We start from the raw sequence: 18,532 nt of genomic DNA, 5'->3' as shown, positions 1-18,532 counted from the left end.
GAACAACTTTGTGTCAGAAAATTTGAAAATATATGAAATAAATTAATATCTAGAAAAAATTATCTTAATGGATGCAGGTAAGAGTATCCAAAATATCCTGTAACTACTGGAATCAGCAGTTAAAAAAGAAAACAAACTCCACAAATAAAACACCAGAATCAAGTGGTTTCAAATAGAGATCGCATACAATTCGAAAGTTATATGATTTTTTTTCCACAAATGAGAGCTAACTTCTCAACTTATAATTAAAGGCTAGTTTGATAACTATAACAAAGACAGGAAAGGAAAATTATGGACTTTCTTACTAAGACAGATACAAAATTCAAATCAAAATATTAGCAAACTGAGTCCAGCAATGGACTAAAGTAAAAATAAAGTAAAAGCAATAAAGCAATAAAGTAAAAAAATAATACAATAAAGAAAAAAATACAATAAAGGAAAAATATAATACAATAAAGCAATAAAGTAAAAAAATAACGCATCATTGCATGTCAGGTTTATTCCAGGAATGCAAATAACTTCCAGGGTCATGGTTTATGCAACAGGACAAGTGGTAGTGCCATTCGCTAGAACCAAGCATAGGGTTTGGGGCTAAGATTACAAGAATGACTCCTTGAGTACAGGGAGCTTATGAGTGGCCAGGTAGAAATGTCTAGGCAGCAATCAAGAACACTTGTTTGGTGTTCAAGTATAAGCAGGGCTGAAGACAGAGTACTGAAGTGGTACAGTAAGTCTTATGTGTGGGATAAAGACAGAGAACCATGACCTGAATCCCAGACAGCCCTAATTTTTTAAAAGATTCCTTAAAAAGACAGACCAGAGAATGAGGGAAAGAAGGACCAGGAAGGCAAGAAGGACCAGGAAGGCAAGAAGGATAGTGACTCAAATCATGCAATGAGAAGGAAAAGGGGACTAAAGAATTCAGTCACTGGAGTCTACTGTGACAGGCAACTTCAGGATGTGGTGAAGGAAGAAGTTGGACTGATGGGTGAATGGATACTAGAAACAGGGAGTGTGGTCAATGTTTACAAGAAGGCTAGTTGGAAAGGGAAGCAGACAGTGTGACAGAACAAAGGAAAAAGTAGATTGGAGGATAAATCTATAGATCACCTAGATAGGAAGAGAAAACAGAGTGGTGAGTAAAATTACAATGCTGAGCCTGTCCCCCACCCTCCAGAAAGGAAAAGAGTGACTGTTCTTCAGTTACAGTCTCAAGGTGTGAACACACACCCACCAGAACTAGACTTCAAGCCCATCCCAACTGATCAGTGCAGACGTGCTTCACTAGACAGTGCCACTGAAAGCTGGCAAGTATCCACAGCCCCAGTCCAGCGACCATACTCCCACAGCTAAAGGTAAACCAACTGTTCAAAGTTCACCCTTCCCAAATTCCACCTTTCCCCAAAAGGAAAGGGGTTAAAGCAGAAAGCACGAAGGCAAGGCCCCAAAGACACAATGGCAGATGGTTATAAAGAGCAAAAATGGGGCCAGGAGTGCACTAGGCCCATGGGAACAGAGAAAAGGAGCAGGCTGGTAGCAGCAGTGGCTGCAGCAGCCAATAAGAACCCTCAGACCTACCCTTTCAGGTCACGGTACAAAGAACCTGACATGGAGACGCTATAGGAACAAGCCAGGGCTCAAACCCGCATCTGTCTGACTATAGACCTAAACTCTTAAGGTGACCTTAAACACTGTCCCACACTGTCCCCATTACCCTCCATCCTATCCTCCTTTAAACTCCAAGAGCATCTGGGGTTCTCTTCATATGGCACTTTCTACACTTCAGCTTTCACTGGTTATATTTGTTTGCTTCACTTATAGCCACCTTAGTCATTCCAGAATTGAAGCTCTTTGTGTAGCTCTACAGGCTTTTAAGTGGCAAGTCCTCAAGAAATGAATGAGAAGAAATGAAGAAATGAATAGTTGTAATTACCAAATCTGTTATACACCAACTTGCTTTCAAAAGTGCTTATAAATTTCCTTCATAAGTGATTTAAGCTAGCTCCACTACAATCTTCTTTATGGTCTGTGCTCAGCACTCCTTTATCACAGATATCACAAAGGCAAAGCAGCATTAATACTGTACATCTCATTTACAGTTAAGTTACACATTAGTGAATTTAAGTCTCCACTACAGAGATTTCACCATCTTTGTAAGATGTAAAAGTACTTCTTACCTGAATTTTGATGGGCCAGGTGAAATTACTGACATAAACAAAGAAAGTGATATTTGGGTGGTTGCGAAAATCAAACTTCTCATTAGAGAAACTATCTTTGTACTCCTTAATGTTGGTTTTTGAAACAACAGGCATCTCTTCTCCAGCTTGGGTTCCAGCTGTTAGAAAGAATAGAATGAAATAAAGAGAATTTTTTTTTTTGGAGCAGAATCTGCCCTCACTTATAATAATGATAGTAGTTAGAATTTATTAAACACTGTGTTCCAGAAATAGCACTTAACAACTCAATCTCATTTAATTCTAACAATTATTATCCTCCTCATTTACACATCAGAAAACGTAGGTTCAGGAAAATTAAGAAACTGATTCAGATCACACAGCTAGGAAGAGTTTGGATTTAAAGCTGGGTAGGCTGATATACAAGCCTGTGCCCTCAACCCAAATGGTTTTACCAGGAACCCCTACAACTTCTCCCACAGAAAAAGACGACAGTAATTTTGAAGCAATGGCATTCACTCTGCCCACTTCACCTGCTTTGAATTTACCCACTTAAACCTGTTTGGCAGTGCTCCAGATCCCCCATACAAGGGACACAGATTCAGCCATCACTTCCTAACTAGCAGTGACCTTAAGTCTCAACACTAGCAGTGAGGAAGGAGTTTTAGGGGTCACTCAGTCCCTTCTGCTACCAACTACAACTGACTTTAAATCCCCTGACCTGATATAAACTCATCCTATTCCCAAGTAGTCCTTCAGCATTCAATAGTGTCCCTCAACCAGGAATTCTAGCGTTTATAAAGACTCATTAAACAGGCTTTTCCCATGGCTGGAGTCCGACTGTCATTGGAAATCAATCACATGTTCAGGGATGCTACCTTTCTCCAAACAAAGACTCTGACATGATAAACACAAAGTGATGTGCAAAGTAATGTTTTTATTTGGTTTCAGTCTAACTGGTCATATTTTGACCAAAAGACAGTATTGTGACAGTAATAATGATGATGAAACATAATTACCATTTGATGAGAATTTACCATGTTTCTAGCACTACACTGAGTACTTCATTTATTATCTCATTTAATCCTCAGGATATTCTACATGGCTGGGTATTTTTATTATCTCATTTCATACTTGAGGAAACTGGCTCAGAAAGCATAGTTGAAGTAACAGGCAGAATTCAAATCCAGGTCCACTGAGCTATTTCTTAATTACTATATCAGGGCCACCTCTTCTTTCTTTAGTAGATTTTGTGCCCAGCAGATCTTCTTTGGTAAATCACAGTAAGGTAAACAAGACAGCAAAAGCTTTGCTCATAAAGCTTTATTTAATTCCCAAAGCACATTTTTCTCTGAACCCACTAAAATCTCATTCTGTTAAAAGTGTTGCACTTTTCACTTCTGAAGCATGGATGATAATGGTAGTGCCAGAGCAGTGGCTAAAGCAATGGTATTAATGGTGTTAGCCAGGTGAGGTAGTGAGCACGTACTGGTCTTGATACCATGGCAGGCACTGACAGGTACAGCTGAATTTAATCTACACAACTGCAGGAGATAAGTAGTATTACTTTCTTTTTAAGATGAAAAATCCTACGGGTCTAGAGATAGGTTTTAGATGCTTGCTCAAGGTTTTCCAGCTAATAACTAGCAAAGGGTTAGGTTTCAAATCCATCTGTCTGTCTCCACAGCCCCTTTTCTCAACTCTTTCTCAATCAATTATCTCCACTTGGAAGGTCTTCTCTAGGTGTGTCTTTACCTGAGAAGCTGGCAGCCCAGGTGATGTTGAGGTTGAAGTTTTTGGAGGCATTGATGAACATGTCCAAATCCCTGTTTTGCTGGTGAGATGTACAAATAATTAGAAAATTAATTACTGTAATAGTTTCTTGGTTTTAAAGCGGTAGTTCAATTTTACTCCTCTCAACTTTCTTAGTTACAAATAAAATTTTTAATGTCTTAAGAGAAACTCAACGTTTAAAAGATAGCAAAATTTTTAACCTTAAGATAAGCAATATACCCCAAACAAGTTTCATTTCCCTCCCATAAAAGTAGGAGATTTAATGCTTTATCAAATGCCAAACTCTATGAAAAAGTATCTTTTAAAAAAAGACCCTCACCAGAGCACAATGACCTACATCCTGTGACCCATATAAGGGGAATCAGTCTCTTAAGGATCCTTTGGGTAGCCTTTTCCAAATGTCTGGAGAGTAAGACACTTGAGCAACTGTCATTTATAAATCAAATCTATGTACTTCTGAACCCATAGATTAAATACAGTGTAAAGTTCTCCAAAATGGAAATGGTTTTTAAGAAACAGCACATTAAGCTGAAATAAACTAAATTTTAACCTTTCTTTTTTTTAATTTTAAAACTTTTGATTGTCTTCACCCATGATTAAGAACATTTTTCTCTCACTAAAAATACTATTTCAAGAGAAATGACAAAATATGCTTTATTATCTTTGAAAACTTTGTATACCACTTAGAGATACAGCAATTTGAAGAGCTAGTTTAATTTATTTTGACTCTTGGTTTTAATGACTGAAAAAGGTATCTTTGAGGAATGTTCTGGGCCACCTGGAAAAAGAGCACTGTCAGCTATGCTAGGGAAATCATGATACTAATTTTTAGTTTTCCCTAAAACTTGGCTAATAAATCTCTTTCTTGGGGTCAAAAAACTGTTGTTCCAAATGAGTCAGATGTTGTATTTTGTATTTTTGAATGCAATCTTGCTGAAATTCTTCACACTGAAAAATTTTAAAATGGGTTAGAAAATAAAGGTTTTAAAAAGCATTCTTTTGATAGTTTTTCAGCATAAAAATTATAACAATGGAAGCATTCCCAAACAGCTATTTTCAAAACATGATTTCCAAACCAGAAGTTCCTCTCATAAAGCAGTTACCTTCTCATTTATTGATAAAGCCTCACCATCCTCTTGAAGGGACAGCTTAAGTGTATATCTATATATTTGGCCACGTTGCGGCAGGTAGGATCTTAGTTCCCTGACCAGGTAATTACTAGCAATTACTTCTTTCCATGGAAAGGATTAATAAACTTGAAATCCTGGTGCTTTTGTAAAAAACAAGACATATACACTGTATAACTCTGGAATATAAAAACAAATCTTACTTTCATTTAATTGTAAACATCCCATGCAGGACTTCATTTTTCTACTGATTTATTTATTTCTTAAATTTAACCATGCTTGCTGATAACATTTGTTATCAAAGGAATATACTTTGGCTCATTATCATATTGTTTTCCATGTATTGTTATATTTATCATATTTTTGTAATGGTAAATGGCTTTGTGTATATTGATAATAAGAAGCCTCCAAGGAAGCACCTAAATAATTTATCATCAAGTTTAGTAAAATTTCATTATGTACCAGAGTAGGTATTACATGGCTTTACATCTCATTGAAGAAATCATATAGGTGTGTGTTCATGTTCTAGACACTTCACTTTTAAATGTCACACTGTGTTGGCTCCCTTTTACTTCTAGGTAACACTTTATGGCATGCTGGGGTTCACCATTAACAACAGACATAAAAATATTTTTTAAACAGTTATTTAGTAGTAATTTCAATTATTTCTGGCTGACTTCTTATGGGGCAACTAAGCCTTCACTGTTTTAACCTCCTAATGAGGCTAAGAACTCATTCTGGGAGCTTAAGTGTTACCTCTGCCTGCATCACTGGTATTAATTTCTATTTTAAAGCAGGAAAATTGGGTTCTGCCACTGCCCCACTAACAAGAAAGTTCCCCTTGCAGTCTCCTCTCCTCTCCTGTATGGGGCTGTGATGAGCTGATGGATAAACCAAATATGTGTGGAGTCAATTTCAGTCTGTCTATCAGACCATGGTAAATATTAACAACACCATTCTTACCTTTTAACTAGAAAGGAAATAAGATGCAGAGTCTAACACTTCTTTCCTGTACCTCTAAACATTATCCTGTGGACTCCACTCTGGAGACCACTGCTAAGGCAGTGCTTCTATCCATAATAACCAAGGAAAAGATCCACACAAATTCAAAACAAAGTAAGAAGACTTTTATGTCTTACTTCATCGGGTGTCGCCACAAAATTGATGGCTGTGTAATAGCGGTCATCTTCCTGGGACAGGCTAAAGGTGAACTGATAGTCAATAAGAAGAGTATCTATGGAAAGAAAGAAACGTGTATTTAAAAACTGAAACAAAACACAGTATGTCTCTGGAGATAGAGATCGATTTTCTCATAAATATTCAATAGCCAGGGAAGTACTTTTAGCAAAGTTGTGAGCGATAATGTTTTGTTTGAGTTAACCCACCAAAACCTCCTTGTATTATGACCCTGGTTGAGATTTTAGGCTCCCACCAAACTTACCTATAAATATTAATTGATCATCTATTCATGCTTAAAGATACAAAGCTATAAATTAATGGTATAAAAGAAATCAAAACTCCATGTAAAAATGGTTGACTCCAGGTCCAGGGCAAGGAATACCTGTCTCAGTTAACTTATTCTAGAAAGCAAGGAAGCATTCAAAGACTAATGTAGCAAAAGCACAGAGGTTGAAATTGAGCCTACTGGCTAAACATGGTATAATTTAATTCTAAAAAGTATTGCACAACTCAACAACTTGATTTGAAAATGGGCAAAAGCCTTGAATAGATATTTCTCCAAAGATATACAAATTGCTAATAAACTCATGAAAGGGTACTTACTTAACATCATTGATCATTAGAGAAATACAAATCAAAACCACAATGAGATATCATATCATCTATAGTAGAACGGCTACTACCAAAGTGTTGGTGAGGATGTGGAGAGATTGGAACTGTCGTGTACTACTAGTGGGAATGATATACCTACTCTGAAAAACAGTATGATGGTTCCTCAAAAAATTAAAAATAGAATTACTGAATGATCCAGCAATTCCACTTCTGAGTATATACCAAAAAAACAGAAAGGAGGATGCTGAAGGGCTATTCGTACAACCATGTTCATAGCAGTCGAAGAAATTATAGCCCAATAGTGGAAGCAATCCAAATGTCCATCAAAAGAAACATGGATAAACAAAATGTGGTATATACAACGGAATATCACTCTCAGTCTCAAAGAGAAAGGAAATTCTGACACATGCAACAACATGAATGAACCTTGAAGACATTATGCTAAATGAGATAAATAAATAAACAAGAAGACAAATACTGTGTAATTCCACTTATATGAGGTACCCAGGTACCAAATTCATAGAAAGTAAAATGGTGATTGCTAGTGGGTAGGGTAAGAGGGGAATGGGGAGTTGTTTACAAGTTTATATTTCACTACTCAAAAGATGGCCAAATGATTTTCCAAAGTGGAAAACCATTTTATATTCTCACAAAAACTTTATAAGGGTTTTGATTTCTCCACATCACTGCTATTGGCTTTTATTTTTCAAGACAGAAATATATTAAATGTACTAGATTACAAAAAATTAATTGATGTGGTTTCAGGTTCCACACTATAAACTAACCTCTAAGAAATGATCAGCTGCCTGGTTTTGGTACAGTATCAAAGGATAACATCCATGAGTTCAGTTCAGTCACTCAGTCATGTCCGACTCTGAGACCCCATGAACTGCAGCACGCCAGGCCTCCCTGTCCATCACCAACTCCCGGAGTTTACTCAAACTCATGTCCATTGAGTCAGTGATGCCATCCAACAATCTCATCCTCTGTCACCTCCTTCTCCTCCTGTCTTCAATCTTTCCCAGGATCAAGATCTTTTCCAATGAGTTGGCTGTTTGAATCAGGTGGCCAAAGTATTGGAGCTTCAACTTCAGCATCAGTCCTTCCAATGAGTATTCAGGGTTGATTTCCTTTAAGGTTGACTGGTTTGATCTCCTTGCTGTCCAAGGGACTCTCAAAGAGTCTTCTCCAGCACCACAGTTCGAAAACATCAATTCTTTGGCACTCTGCCTTCTTTATCATCCAGTTCTCGTATCTGTACATGACTACTTGAAAGACCATAGCCTTGACTATACAGATCTTTGCCAGCAAAGTGATGTCTTTGCTTTTTAATACACTGTCTAGGTTTGTTGCAGCTTTCCTGCCAAGAAGAAAGTGTCTTCTAATTTCATGGCTGCAGTCACCACCTACAATGATTTAATAGCCCAGGAAGAGGAAATTTGTCATTGTTTCCATTTTTTCCCTATTTGTTTGCCATGAAGTGATGGGACCTCATGCCATGATCTTAGTTTTTTTTTAACACTGAGTTTTAAGCTGGCCTTTTCACTCTCCTCTTGTACCCTCATCAAGAGGTTCTTTAGTTCCTCTTCACTTTCCCCCATTAAAGTGGTATCATCTGCATATCTAAGGTTGTTGACATTTCTCCTGGCAATCTTGATTCCAGCTTGTGATTTATCCAGCCCTGCATCTCCTATGATGTGCTCTGCCTGTAAGTTACATAAGCAGATGACAGTAAACAGCCTTGTCATACTCCTTTCTCAATTTTGAACCAGTCAGTTGTTCCATATGTGGTTCTGTTGTTTCTTGAGCCACATACACGTTTCTCAGGAGACAGGTAAGATGGTCTGGTATTCCCATCTCTTTAAGAGTTTTCCAGTTTGTAATGATTCACGCTGTCAAAGACTTTAGTGTAGTCAATGAAACAGAGGCAGGTGTTTTTCAGGAATTTCCTTGCTTTCTCTATGATCCAGCAAATGCTGGCAATTTCATCTCTGGTTCCTCCATTTTCTAAACCCAGCTTGAATATCAGGAAGTTCTCAGTTCATGTAATACTGAACCCTAGCTTGAAGGATTCTGAGCATAATCTTACTAGCATTCGAAATAAGTGCAATTGTCCAGTAGTTTGAACATTCTTTAGTACTGCTCTTCTTGGGAATTGGATCACCTCTTCCAGTCGTGTGGCCACTGCTGGGTTTTCCAAATTTGCTGACATATTGAGTACAACACCTTTATAGCATCATCTTTTAAGATTTTAAATAACTCACTGGAATTCCATCACCTCCAGTAGCTTTCTCTATTGCCATCAGTGCTTCCTAAGGCCCAGTTGACTTCACACTCCAGAAAGTCTAGCTCTGGGTGAGTGACCACACCATCTGGGTCATTAAGATCTTTTTTGTACAGTTCTTCTGTGTATTCTTGCCACCTCTTCTTGATCTCATCTGCTTCTATTAGATCTTTACCGTTTCTGTCCTTAACTGTGCCCATCTTTGGATGAAATGTCCCTTTGATATTTCCATTTTTCTTAAAGAGCCTCTGGTCTTCCCTTTCTGCTGTCTTCCTCTATTCCTTTGCATTGTTCATTGAAGAAGGCCTTCTTGTTTCTCCTTGCTATTCTCTGGAACTCTGCAGTAAGTTTGGTGTCCCTTTTTCCTTTTCCTTCCTCAGCTATTTTTTAAAGCATCCTCAGACAACCACTTTGCCTTCCTGCATTTGATTTTTTGGGGGATGTTTTATTTGCTGCCTCCTGTACAATATTCTGAACCTCTGTCCATACCTCTTCAGGCACTCTGTTTACTAGATTTAATCCCTTGAATCTATTCCTCACCTTCACTGTATATTCATAGGGGATCTGATTTAAGTTGTACCTGACTAGCCTAGTGGTTTTCCCCACTTTTTAGTTTAAGCCTGAATTTTGCTGTAAGAAGCTGATCTGAGCCACAGTCAGCTCCAAGTCTTGTTTTTTCTGACTGTATACAGCTTTTCCATCTTTGGCTACAAATAATGTAATCAATCTGTACTAACCATTTGGTGATGTCCATGTGTAAAGTCATCTTGTGTGTTGTTGAAAACAGGTGTTTGATATGATCAGTGTGCTCTCTTGGCAGAATTCTGTTAGCCTTTGCCTTGCTTCACTTTGTACTCCAAAGCCAAACCTGCCTGTTACTCTAAGCATCTCTTGACTTCCTACTTTCGCACTTCAATCTTCTATGATGAATAGGACATCTGGTCAAGACTCCGCAATCCAATGCAGGTGGCATGGGTTTGAGCCCTGGTCCTGCATGCCGAATGGTGCATCAGAAACAACAACAAAAAACCACTCTGTCCTTTTCAACTATATCTGGTTGGGCCAGGTTTTGTGTGTGTGTGTGTGTGTGTGTGTACTTGAACCAAAGAGACACAGCGCAACAGACTGAATGCAGAAGCAGATATAAGAATCCGGTTTACTTCTATTAAGCCGCAGTACTGGCTTTTGATTTCAATAATATTAGGGGTATATCTCACTGTGGTTTTAACACACATATCCCAAATGTCTAATAATGTTACCTATTTTTTCATGTGCTTATTGGCAATTCATTTATCTTCTTTGGTGAAATGTCTTTTCAAATCTTTGCCTGTTTTTAACTGACACTGTCCCCTTATTCAGTTGTAAGAGTTCTTTATATATTCTGAACATAAATTTTTAATCAAAGATATGCTTTGTAAACATTTTCCTTAGTCTGTAGGTTGTTTTTAGTTGCTTAGTTTTTAAATGGTATTTTTTAAAACACAGGTTTAGTCCCAAATCAAATTTTTTTCTTTTATGAATTGTGATTATATGCAAGGTCATGAAGTTTTTCTCTTGTTTTTTCTAGAAAAAACACATTTATTAAGTTCTAGGTGGATGTGAATTTTGAAGGGATGCTATTTAAACCCAGATGGTATGGGTATACAATCATAGTAGAATATGAAAACATTAGCTCATTTTTCTCTGGTTCCATAATCTGGCCTAGTATGTAGATTCTCATATAGGAAGAAAATGCATTTATCTACAAGGATCTGGTTTAGCATGCATTGTTAGTCATTAGACATTTTATTTTACATATTAATTCCTAAAGAGGTGGTTAACACAAATCAGTTTCAGAGAGAATGATAACTTCAACTATATTTTTAGAATTCTGTTTATGGTCAATCCTAAAATATGAAATATGATGACCCCCCCCAAGCAGATAATGGCAAATGAAATAAGGTTTCAAAAGAATACAAATAAGGAAAGCCAGAGATGTTTATCTCTGTACTCTTCTCTGATAACTGCTACAGACATATTAATATAATCCACAACCAGACTTAAAGCAGCTTAAAATAATGTTCACATATGAGTTAAATTTAGTAGAATATGACACATCAAATTAAGAGCCACTTCCAAGGGTGGTTACTATATTCCTATAGCACCTACCATTCTCAAACCATATTAAAGAAAATAATGAAGTTTTATTGAATTACTTTCCTTCTAGACAAAGAAGAACTGCAAAAACACTTACAATAACACGTTCCTTTGAGAGGGTTTCCTTGGTATCGATTTTCTACCTCACATCTAGAGGGAAAAAATGAAGATTATTTTCTATTGTTATCTATATTCAATAGTGAATCTACATTCACTTTAAAATCAAGCAGGTCCTTGTATATAAACTATACTTTTTGAGTCAGTACAATTACATTCTTCACTGTTGCTCAAATCAGATGGACTAACAAGAGTCTGCATTCATTTTCAATGTTGACTGCCAAGCAGTTCACACCACCAACAACCAATAAACATTTACTAAAGCATATAAGATAAATTCAAATAAAATAAAATTTAGATCTTATTTTTTATCATGAAAACACATTTTCACTTTTGTATGGACAAATATTCTTCTAAAAGTGCAGTTAAAGCACTTTTCAAATCGATTTACCTGTGGTTAGTTGCTAATAAAGTTGTAAGCTTTTATCCATCTTGGAATGTGTACGTGTGGATAAGACTGTGACAAAGGCAAACTGTTTAGATGAGACTATGCCAAAAGATGTAAATAGTGGCTGAGTGAAAGAAAAACTTATCTTACATATGTTTTTCTCCTAGGGCCATCTAGCTCTCAGTTTTTATTACTGCAATAAAATCAGGGCTGTTATTGAAAAATAAATACATAAATAAAAATAATTTTTTTCATATATTCATTTCTCACATTTCCTGTTCTCCACAGATAAATTGAACCTGTTCTTTAAACACAAGTGAGAGAACTCTTGGATATGGTTCACCAGTCCGGAGAAAAAGAGTTCTAGTCAAAAAGGATTATTAATTTCCCCATAAATATCATCCATGAACATCAGTAAAACCCAAGCTCCCACTTAACAAAATGATTCAGGAAGGCACAATAGCTAGGAACCATGATGAAAGGAGAGGAAAGCTTGAGTTAAGCACTTTTCCCAAATAAATAATTCAAGGATGTTTTATGTCTTTTTATCTAGTATTACCAGCACTTGTTTATATCTAAAATTTCCTAAAAAGAAAGTCTTTCACTGAACCTACACCTCATTTCTTCATTGTATACCATTAACAGAAGGCAGGGGTGGTTAAATTTGCTCTATTACATTTTTGTGTTTAAAGGAACCTAGATTTAAAAACTAAATTTAATCTCTGATTAGACTTTTCTTTATGTATTGGCTTTTGCTGCTGCTGCTAAGTCACTTCAGTCGTGTCCGATTCTACGCGACCCCATAGACGGCAGCCCACCAGGCTCCCCCGTCCCTGGGATTCTCCAGGCAAGAACACTGGAGTGGGTTGCCATTTCCTTTTCTAGCACAAAAACAGGAAACATATGAGCAATTTCCTCCTGAATGCCACTATCAAAGTCTGAATCACTGGTGACGTTACTAGCATTTTTTAAGAAAAACAAAATTTACCGGTGACTATCTGCTTATATAAAGCTGAAACTCCAGTACTTTGGCCACCTCATGGGAAGAGTTGACTCACTGGAAAAGACTCTGATGCTGGGAGGGATTGGGGGCAGGAGGAAAAGGGGAAGACAGAGGATGAGATGGCTGGATGGCATCACCGACTCGATGGACGTGAGTTTGAGTGAACTCCGGGAGTTGGTGATGGACAGGGAGGCCTGGCGTGCTGCGATTCATGGGGTCGCAAAGGGTCGGACACGACTGAGCAACTGAACTGAACTGAACTGATCTGCTTATATCAGGTCAATGTTTTGATACTATTAAACATTTTTCTCAAGTCTCTGCTTGAGAGAATGAGTGAAACTACAACTTGTTTCATGAGGTTTTCTGATGAGGCAGAGAGAAAATGAGGAACAATCTCTCATTTTAACTCACCAGGACACTAAAAATAATTATCACTAAAAACAACTCACTATTGACAGATGGGGGAAATGGGGCTTAACACAGTTAAATGATTTGCTTCTACAGCACCCTAGTCAGTTGGAGGCACAGCCAGGGTGAATCTCCAAATCTGCCTGATGCTGTTTGCATCTTCATGGATGGGGACCCCAAACTCTTCCCTGGATGATGTTTGATATATATCACTAAGGAAAATGCTAGAACAGGGAGGGATGTGTTAAAAGCAAGAGGAACTCACTACAATTAGACAACCAAAATGCTAAATAAAATCTTGTCCTGGAATACCAGTTCTTCCAACTCTATCTTTTAAGAAAATCTCCTGACATGACAAAAATAGAGCCTTTACTGAAAAGACTAATCCAAATCAGCAACCCAGGAATTGTAAGTGTCACTCAAATATGAAAATGTGATTTAAAGAGCCATTAAGGACTTACTGCTAAACTGACAACCTCCTCAGTATGGAGGGTGACTAAATTAGACCTATCTGAAGCAGAAAGGGGAAAATTTCAAATCAATCGACTTGAGGATTCCTCAGAGCCCATGGAAACAAGGCCCAGCGAAGAGGGTGGCTCTTGGGGTTCAGGCAGTTTCACAGCCCCTTCACACTCCCTGGTGAGGTGTGGATGGTGCCAGGAGTCCCAGAAGTGGGGTACTTACAGCTGACATTCATCCCCCTTGACGCCCTTGGTGGTGCAGAAGCACTTGCCCGTGTTGGTATTGCATAGCGACGCATGTCCATTGCACCTGCATGCTGGGGAGAAGGAAAAGGAAGTGGTGGTCACAACTGGCTTAAAAGATAACCACTATCAGACTTTCCCCCAAACAAGTAATTCTGTCTGAATTGGATTCAACTGTAAAGATAGGTAAAATAAAAGCATTCATTTAATAGGTAAAATTCTTTTTTTTCAAGCTGGTGATATATCTCAAATAATGTCAGAGCCAACATCAAAGAAGTCAAAGTCACCAGTCAGGATGAAAGAGAACATCAGTGTCCACTGCCATTTGAGGCCATGCCTCTTTGGGATGTAACAGACTCTGTTACAATTCTATCACGATTCTTTCATCTACTCAATAAACATTTCTGAAGCATCTTCAGTGTGGGCACACAAACACAATCTCTGTCCCCATAGAGACCTCTGAGCAATGACTGCTTCCCGCAGGGAGGGCTGGTCTGGCTAGGCTCTGCCAATGGCCATATTTCAAATCATACCAGGGCTCAGAGCTGAGAGTGGATTCCAATGGCAGGTCATGTTTCAGAGGCCCTCCAGGATTCAGCACCCTTGCCTGCCTTTCTTCTTAGCCTTCAGACCAAACGACTCTTGTCATCTCCCTCCTCTAGCCACCTTTCATCTCCACCTTTCGTCCAACACCTGTGTGTGACCTATGACAAACTTTTTACTCCAGCTGAAATAAATGATCTTTTCCCTCAATAGCTTTTCACTCGACAACCTGTTTTTCTGTGAATAAATTACAAGTATTAGGCTATAGATACGTATACTTTTAAAATAAATCCCATGGAGAAAAAATATCACCCAAAGAAACCTATGAATAGAATAGTGCAGTAGTGAAGAAAATTTATGTTGCAGTAAGAAACACAAGGGTTCAACTCTGGGTTCCCTGAGGATGGAGAGAGGTGCAATGTATTAACAAAGCAAAGGCCTATCTATAGTCAATCCGCCCAGGTTTGAATTCAGGCCCCTCCATTTAGCTCCTTTTCTAAGTCGGCTTCCTCATTCATGTGATGGGGGTAATAATAATGCCTATCCTGTAGGATTTTGGGGAGGATTAAATGATATAAGACATGAATGAAATACAGTAGGCATTCAAAAAATCATCGCTGTTATCTAAAGATTAAGGACTATACAGTTCTAAGAAGAAAACATTAAAGACTTGGTGGCACTTATAGTATTTTTAAATTATGCTTTCTATTAAAGATTGTGACTCTGAAAAATAAAGCTAGCTCTATGTCCTGGAAGCAGCTTCCTAGATGGCTCAGTGGTAAAGAATCCACCTGCCAATGCAGGAAACACAGGTTCAATCCTTGGTTCAGGAAGATCCCCTGGAGAAGGAAATGGCAACCCACTCCAGTATTCTTGCCTGGGAAATTCCATGGACAGAAGAGCCTAGCTTAGCAGGCTACACAATCCATAGGGTTTCAAATAGTTGGACATGACTTAGCAACTAAACAACAATAACAGTAAGTTCTGGACAACTGTACTCTACCCCTACAAATACCACAGAGGAGAATGTAACTTTTTAAGATAACAGTTGAACATAACAGGGATGACAGCACCCTGATCACAGTGGTACAACCACACCCAGCAGCTAAAGTCACATTTCCTGAATGTGGTTCTCAGCATGGCCCAATCTCACAGTGAGAGCTTGGTCAGGCTACTCTATCTTGGGGATAATAAAAGCACTGTTGTCTCAGGGGGCTGCCAGCACAATGCCTTGCATCAATATATATCAATCATTCAAAAATGTCAGGTACTCTTAATTACTAACTAATGGATGAAATCTATTCACAAGGAATAGAAAAGTATTTTTACTGAGTACCTTTTAGTCTGAGCTTCACATAAGAATGGCAAGAAAGGACATCTGAAGAGTAATAATGATTGTTCACATCTACCTGCCATGTCCTGCTGACTGCTTTCATTTCAACAACCATGCTACTAACCCCATTTTACAGAGGAGGAAAATGAATCCCAGAGAGGTTCCACTAGGACACTAGCTCTCTTCTAACTGCTCTGGAATTAGATTTTCAAGGGCCATGCTAAGGAGTTTGGAGGTGGGACTTGGGGAGCAGTTAGAGATTTTCCTTTCTTACTTATTTTTTTCTTCAGACCTGATGGACCTTTCCACTGAAAACTAGAACAAACTTAAAAGTAGTTTATTGGTATCACTTGTCATTTTAAAAAATTGAATTTTTGTGCTAAAAATGAGTCTCCTTTTGCTTACAGGAATCTATCTGACATGTATGGGGAGACACAGGGCTACTTAAATCTTTAAAAATACTGGAAGTATTGAGGAGTCTAGCTCCTGGTTAAAAATCTACGTGTGACTTTTGAGGCCCAACCATAGGCAATGATAAAGGTTTTCTCTGGTGGGCCTTACAGGGAAAGCTGCCTTCCCCACACCAGCCTGGGTGGAACTCTCTAGTGGAGAGTGAAATGAAATATTCTAGTGGAGTTGAGTCAAGGGCTCAGGCCCCTTGGCCAGCCACTCTCTATCACATATTTGCATTCCTAGCTCTGCTAAGCCTCCACATGGAAGAGGAGGGGAACCTCAAAGAGGCTTTTCCCACTCTCCGTCCCAGGTACTTCTCCATTCCTACTAGCCTTTCCATCCCCCCATCTCTCCACTCCAGGGTCCACAAAAGGCTTTCGCTGGACCTTCAGTTCTGGGCCCCCTCAATGGCATGTTGACCCCCAAGCCTATGCTAATTCACTTGATGCTCAAACAGCACACCATTCCAAGAAGGAAAGTAGAACAAGGGCAGTCAGTGCTCTCTCAGTGTAAGCCTTTTGCTTCCATCATCACAGTAACTGATTAAAGGCTTTAACTCCCTCATTTTTGACTAGATGCTTTAATATCTACTCTGACACTAGGCAGCTCTGCTCTCTCTCTTCCAGCTCAGCTGACCTCCTGACAAGTGTAACTTAAGAAACGTATTATCTGAAACCAAGTGGCTTTCCTCCTCCAAGATAATCAAGACAAACAGATCATGTGCCACCTTGTTTGCAATCAGTGACCCTGAAAAATTTGACTTACGTTGACATTTTCCCCCGTTGGTTGGATCACCATAGAAGCCAGATATGCAGGTCTCACAGTGCTTGCCCGTGGTCAGGTTCTCACACTTCTCACAGATACTCTGATTAATGCATTTGCTGTGGCCATTGCACTGGCAAGCTAAAAGAAAGAATTTTAAGGGGCTTGTCCTATGGTAGAGCTGGGTGGAATACGTTCCACAAGATTTATTTGTAACCATCTACACTCCTTATTGCCTCTAAAAACAATCATCAAAACTACCAAAAATTAGGTTGAGAAATAAGATCAAAACATCAGAAAAGAGCTAGTTCAGGAAAACCAGAAATATACTACAGCAAGGTAAAAGTTCATAGCCATTAAAAAAAGTTTTTGTTGTTATTCACCTTAAAAATAATACATGCTCATGATAGTACATTAGAAAAATATAAGGAATTAGAAAAAAATCATATACAATTCCACCACCCAGAGATCACTGTCCATTTTTGGAATCTTTCCTTCCAGTATTTTTTTCTATACAGTTTTACATAGTTGTATTTATATTAATATTCAATTTTGATTTTTAAAAATGTAGATCACAATTATTTTACATTATTTCATCTAACATAAACAAAACTTTAAATGGTAGAATAATTTCTATGAAGCAAATAGCTACTTAACCATTTCCTTACATTCTGATAGCTTGCTTTCAACTTTTCATTTTAGAAAAATAACCATCTTTATAAGTAAACATTTTTGAAGTGGAATTACTGATTCTTGATGCATACAGGACTTCACAACTAGAAAGAAATATGATGCGTGGACCTCTCAGGGCTGCTCAGGACAGCTGTGCACTGCCGAGTTCAGGTGGGGCCACTCATGTAGTGTACAATCTATAAGCAGACCTGTCTTTTCTTCTCTTCAGCTCTACTGAGATATAACTGACATGGAATATTGTATAAATCTCAAGTGCACACTTAAAGTATACAATGTGTTGATTTGATAAAAACACTGAACAAATGCTTCTCTCTCTCTTCCCCTTCAAATTTCACTGAAAGTATAGAAGAAATGTAAACACAAGGGTTTGGGATAAGAGGGAAAAGTGCTATAAGAAGTAGAGAGGGATACTTCTGAAGCACTGAATTTCTAGAAGTAATCAGAATACCCCAAGTGGGGAGGCCCTTGGCACAATCATGAACATGCCAAATACATCCAGACACCTGGTCTGATGCGCCTTCCTCCCTTCACTGAGGGAGGAATAGAGACCATTCATCCACAGCCAGGGCAGACCAGAGTTGGAGAGTCCTGGTACTAGCTAGCCAGCCTTTCCCTTAGGACATCACACCACACCTTCACAACAGCTCAGTATACCCAGTACTCATAAGCCTAGACATTCAGTTAAAAATACAAATCAACCTTGAGGAATCACTAGTCTGAGAAAATTACCAAGCTAAAGGCATCACCAAGATCAACACGTGGAACAACTAACTCTGAAGGAAGGATTAGTGCAAGAAATTTAAGAGAATGAAAAATATTAAC

The 18,532-nt window shown here is 38.3% G+C and overlaps 1 protein-coding gene across 2 annotated transcripts in view; it reads right to left on the bottom strand.

The window, feature by feature from the left end:
• ATRN (attractin) overlaps positions 1-18,532 on the bottom strand; it is a 187,981-nt gene that overhangs the window by 55,365 nt on the left and 114,084 nt on the right. For both annotated transcript variants that reach the window (XM_006072902.4, XM_006072903.4), the window contains exons 19-24: positions 17,021-17,158; positions 13,907-14,000; positions 11,404-11,456; positions 6,235-6,329; positions 3,930-4,008; positions 2,178-2,335 (exon numbers count right to left, since the gene is read on the bottom strand). In XM_006072902.4, coding sequence (XP_006072964.3) covers positions 2,178-2,335; positions 3,930-4,008; positions 6,235-6,329; positions 11,404-11,456; positions 13,907-14,000; positions 17,021-17,158 — 617 coding nt within the window. The remainder of the gene's footprint in view (positions 1-2,177; positions 2,336-3,929; positions 4,009-6,234; positions 6,330-11,403; positions 11,457-13,906; positions 14,001-17,020; positions 17,159-18,532) is intronic.

Source organism: Bubalus bubalis, chromosome 14 (genome assembly GCF_019923935.1).
Source record: "Bubalus bubalis isolate 160015118507 breed Murrah chromosome 14, NDDB_SH_1, whole genome shotgun sequence".
In the NCBI taxonomy this organism is placed as follows: Eukaryota; Metazoa; Chordata; class Mammalia; order Artiodactyla; family Bovidae; genus Bubalus; species Bubalus bubalis.
Note: the sequence above shows the minus strand (reverse complement) of the source record. Positions and strands in the feature narration are given on the sequence as shown.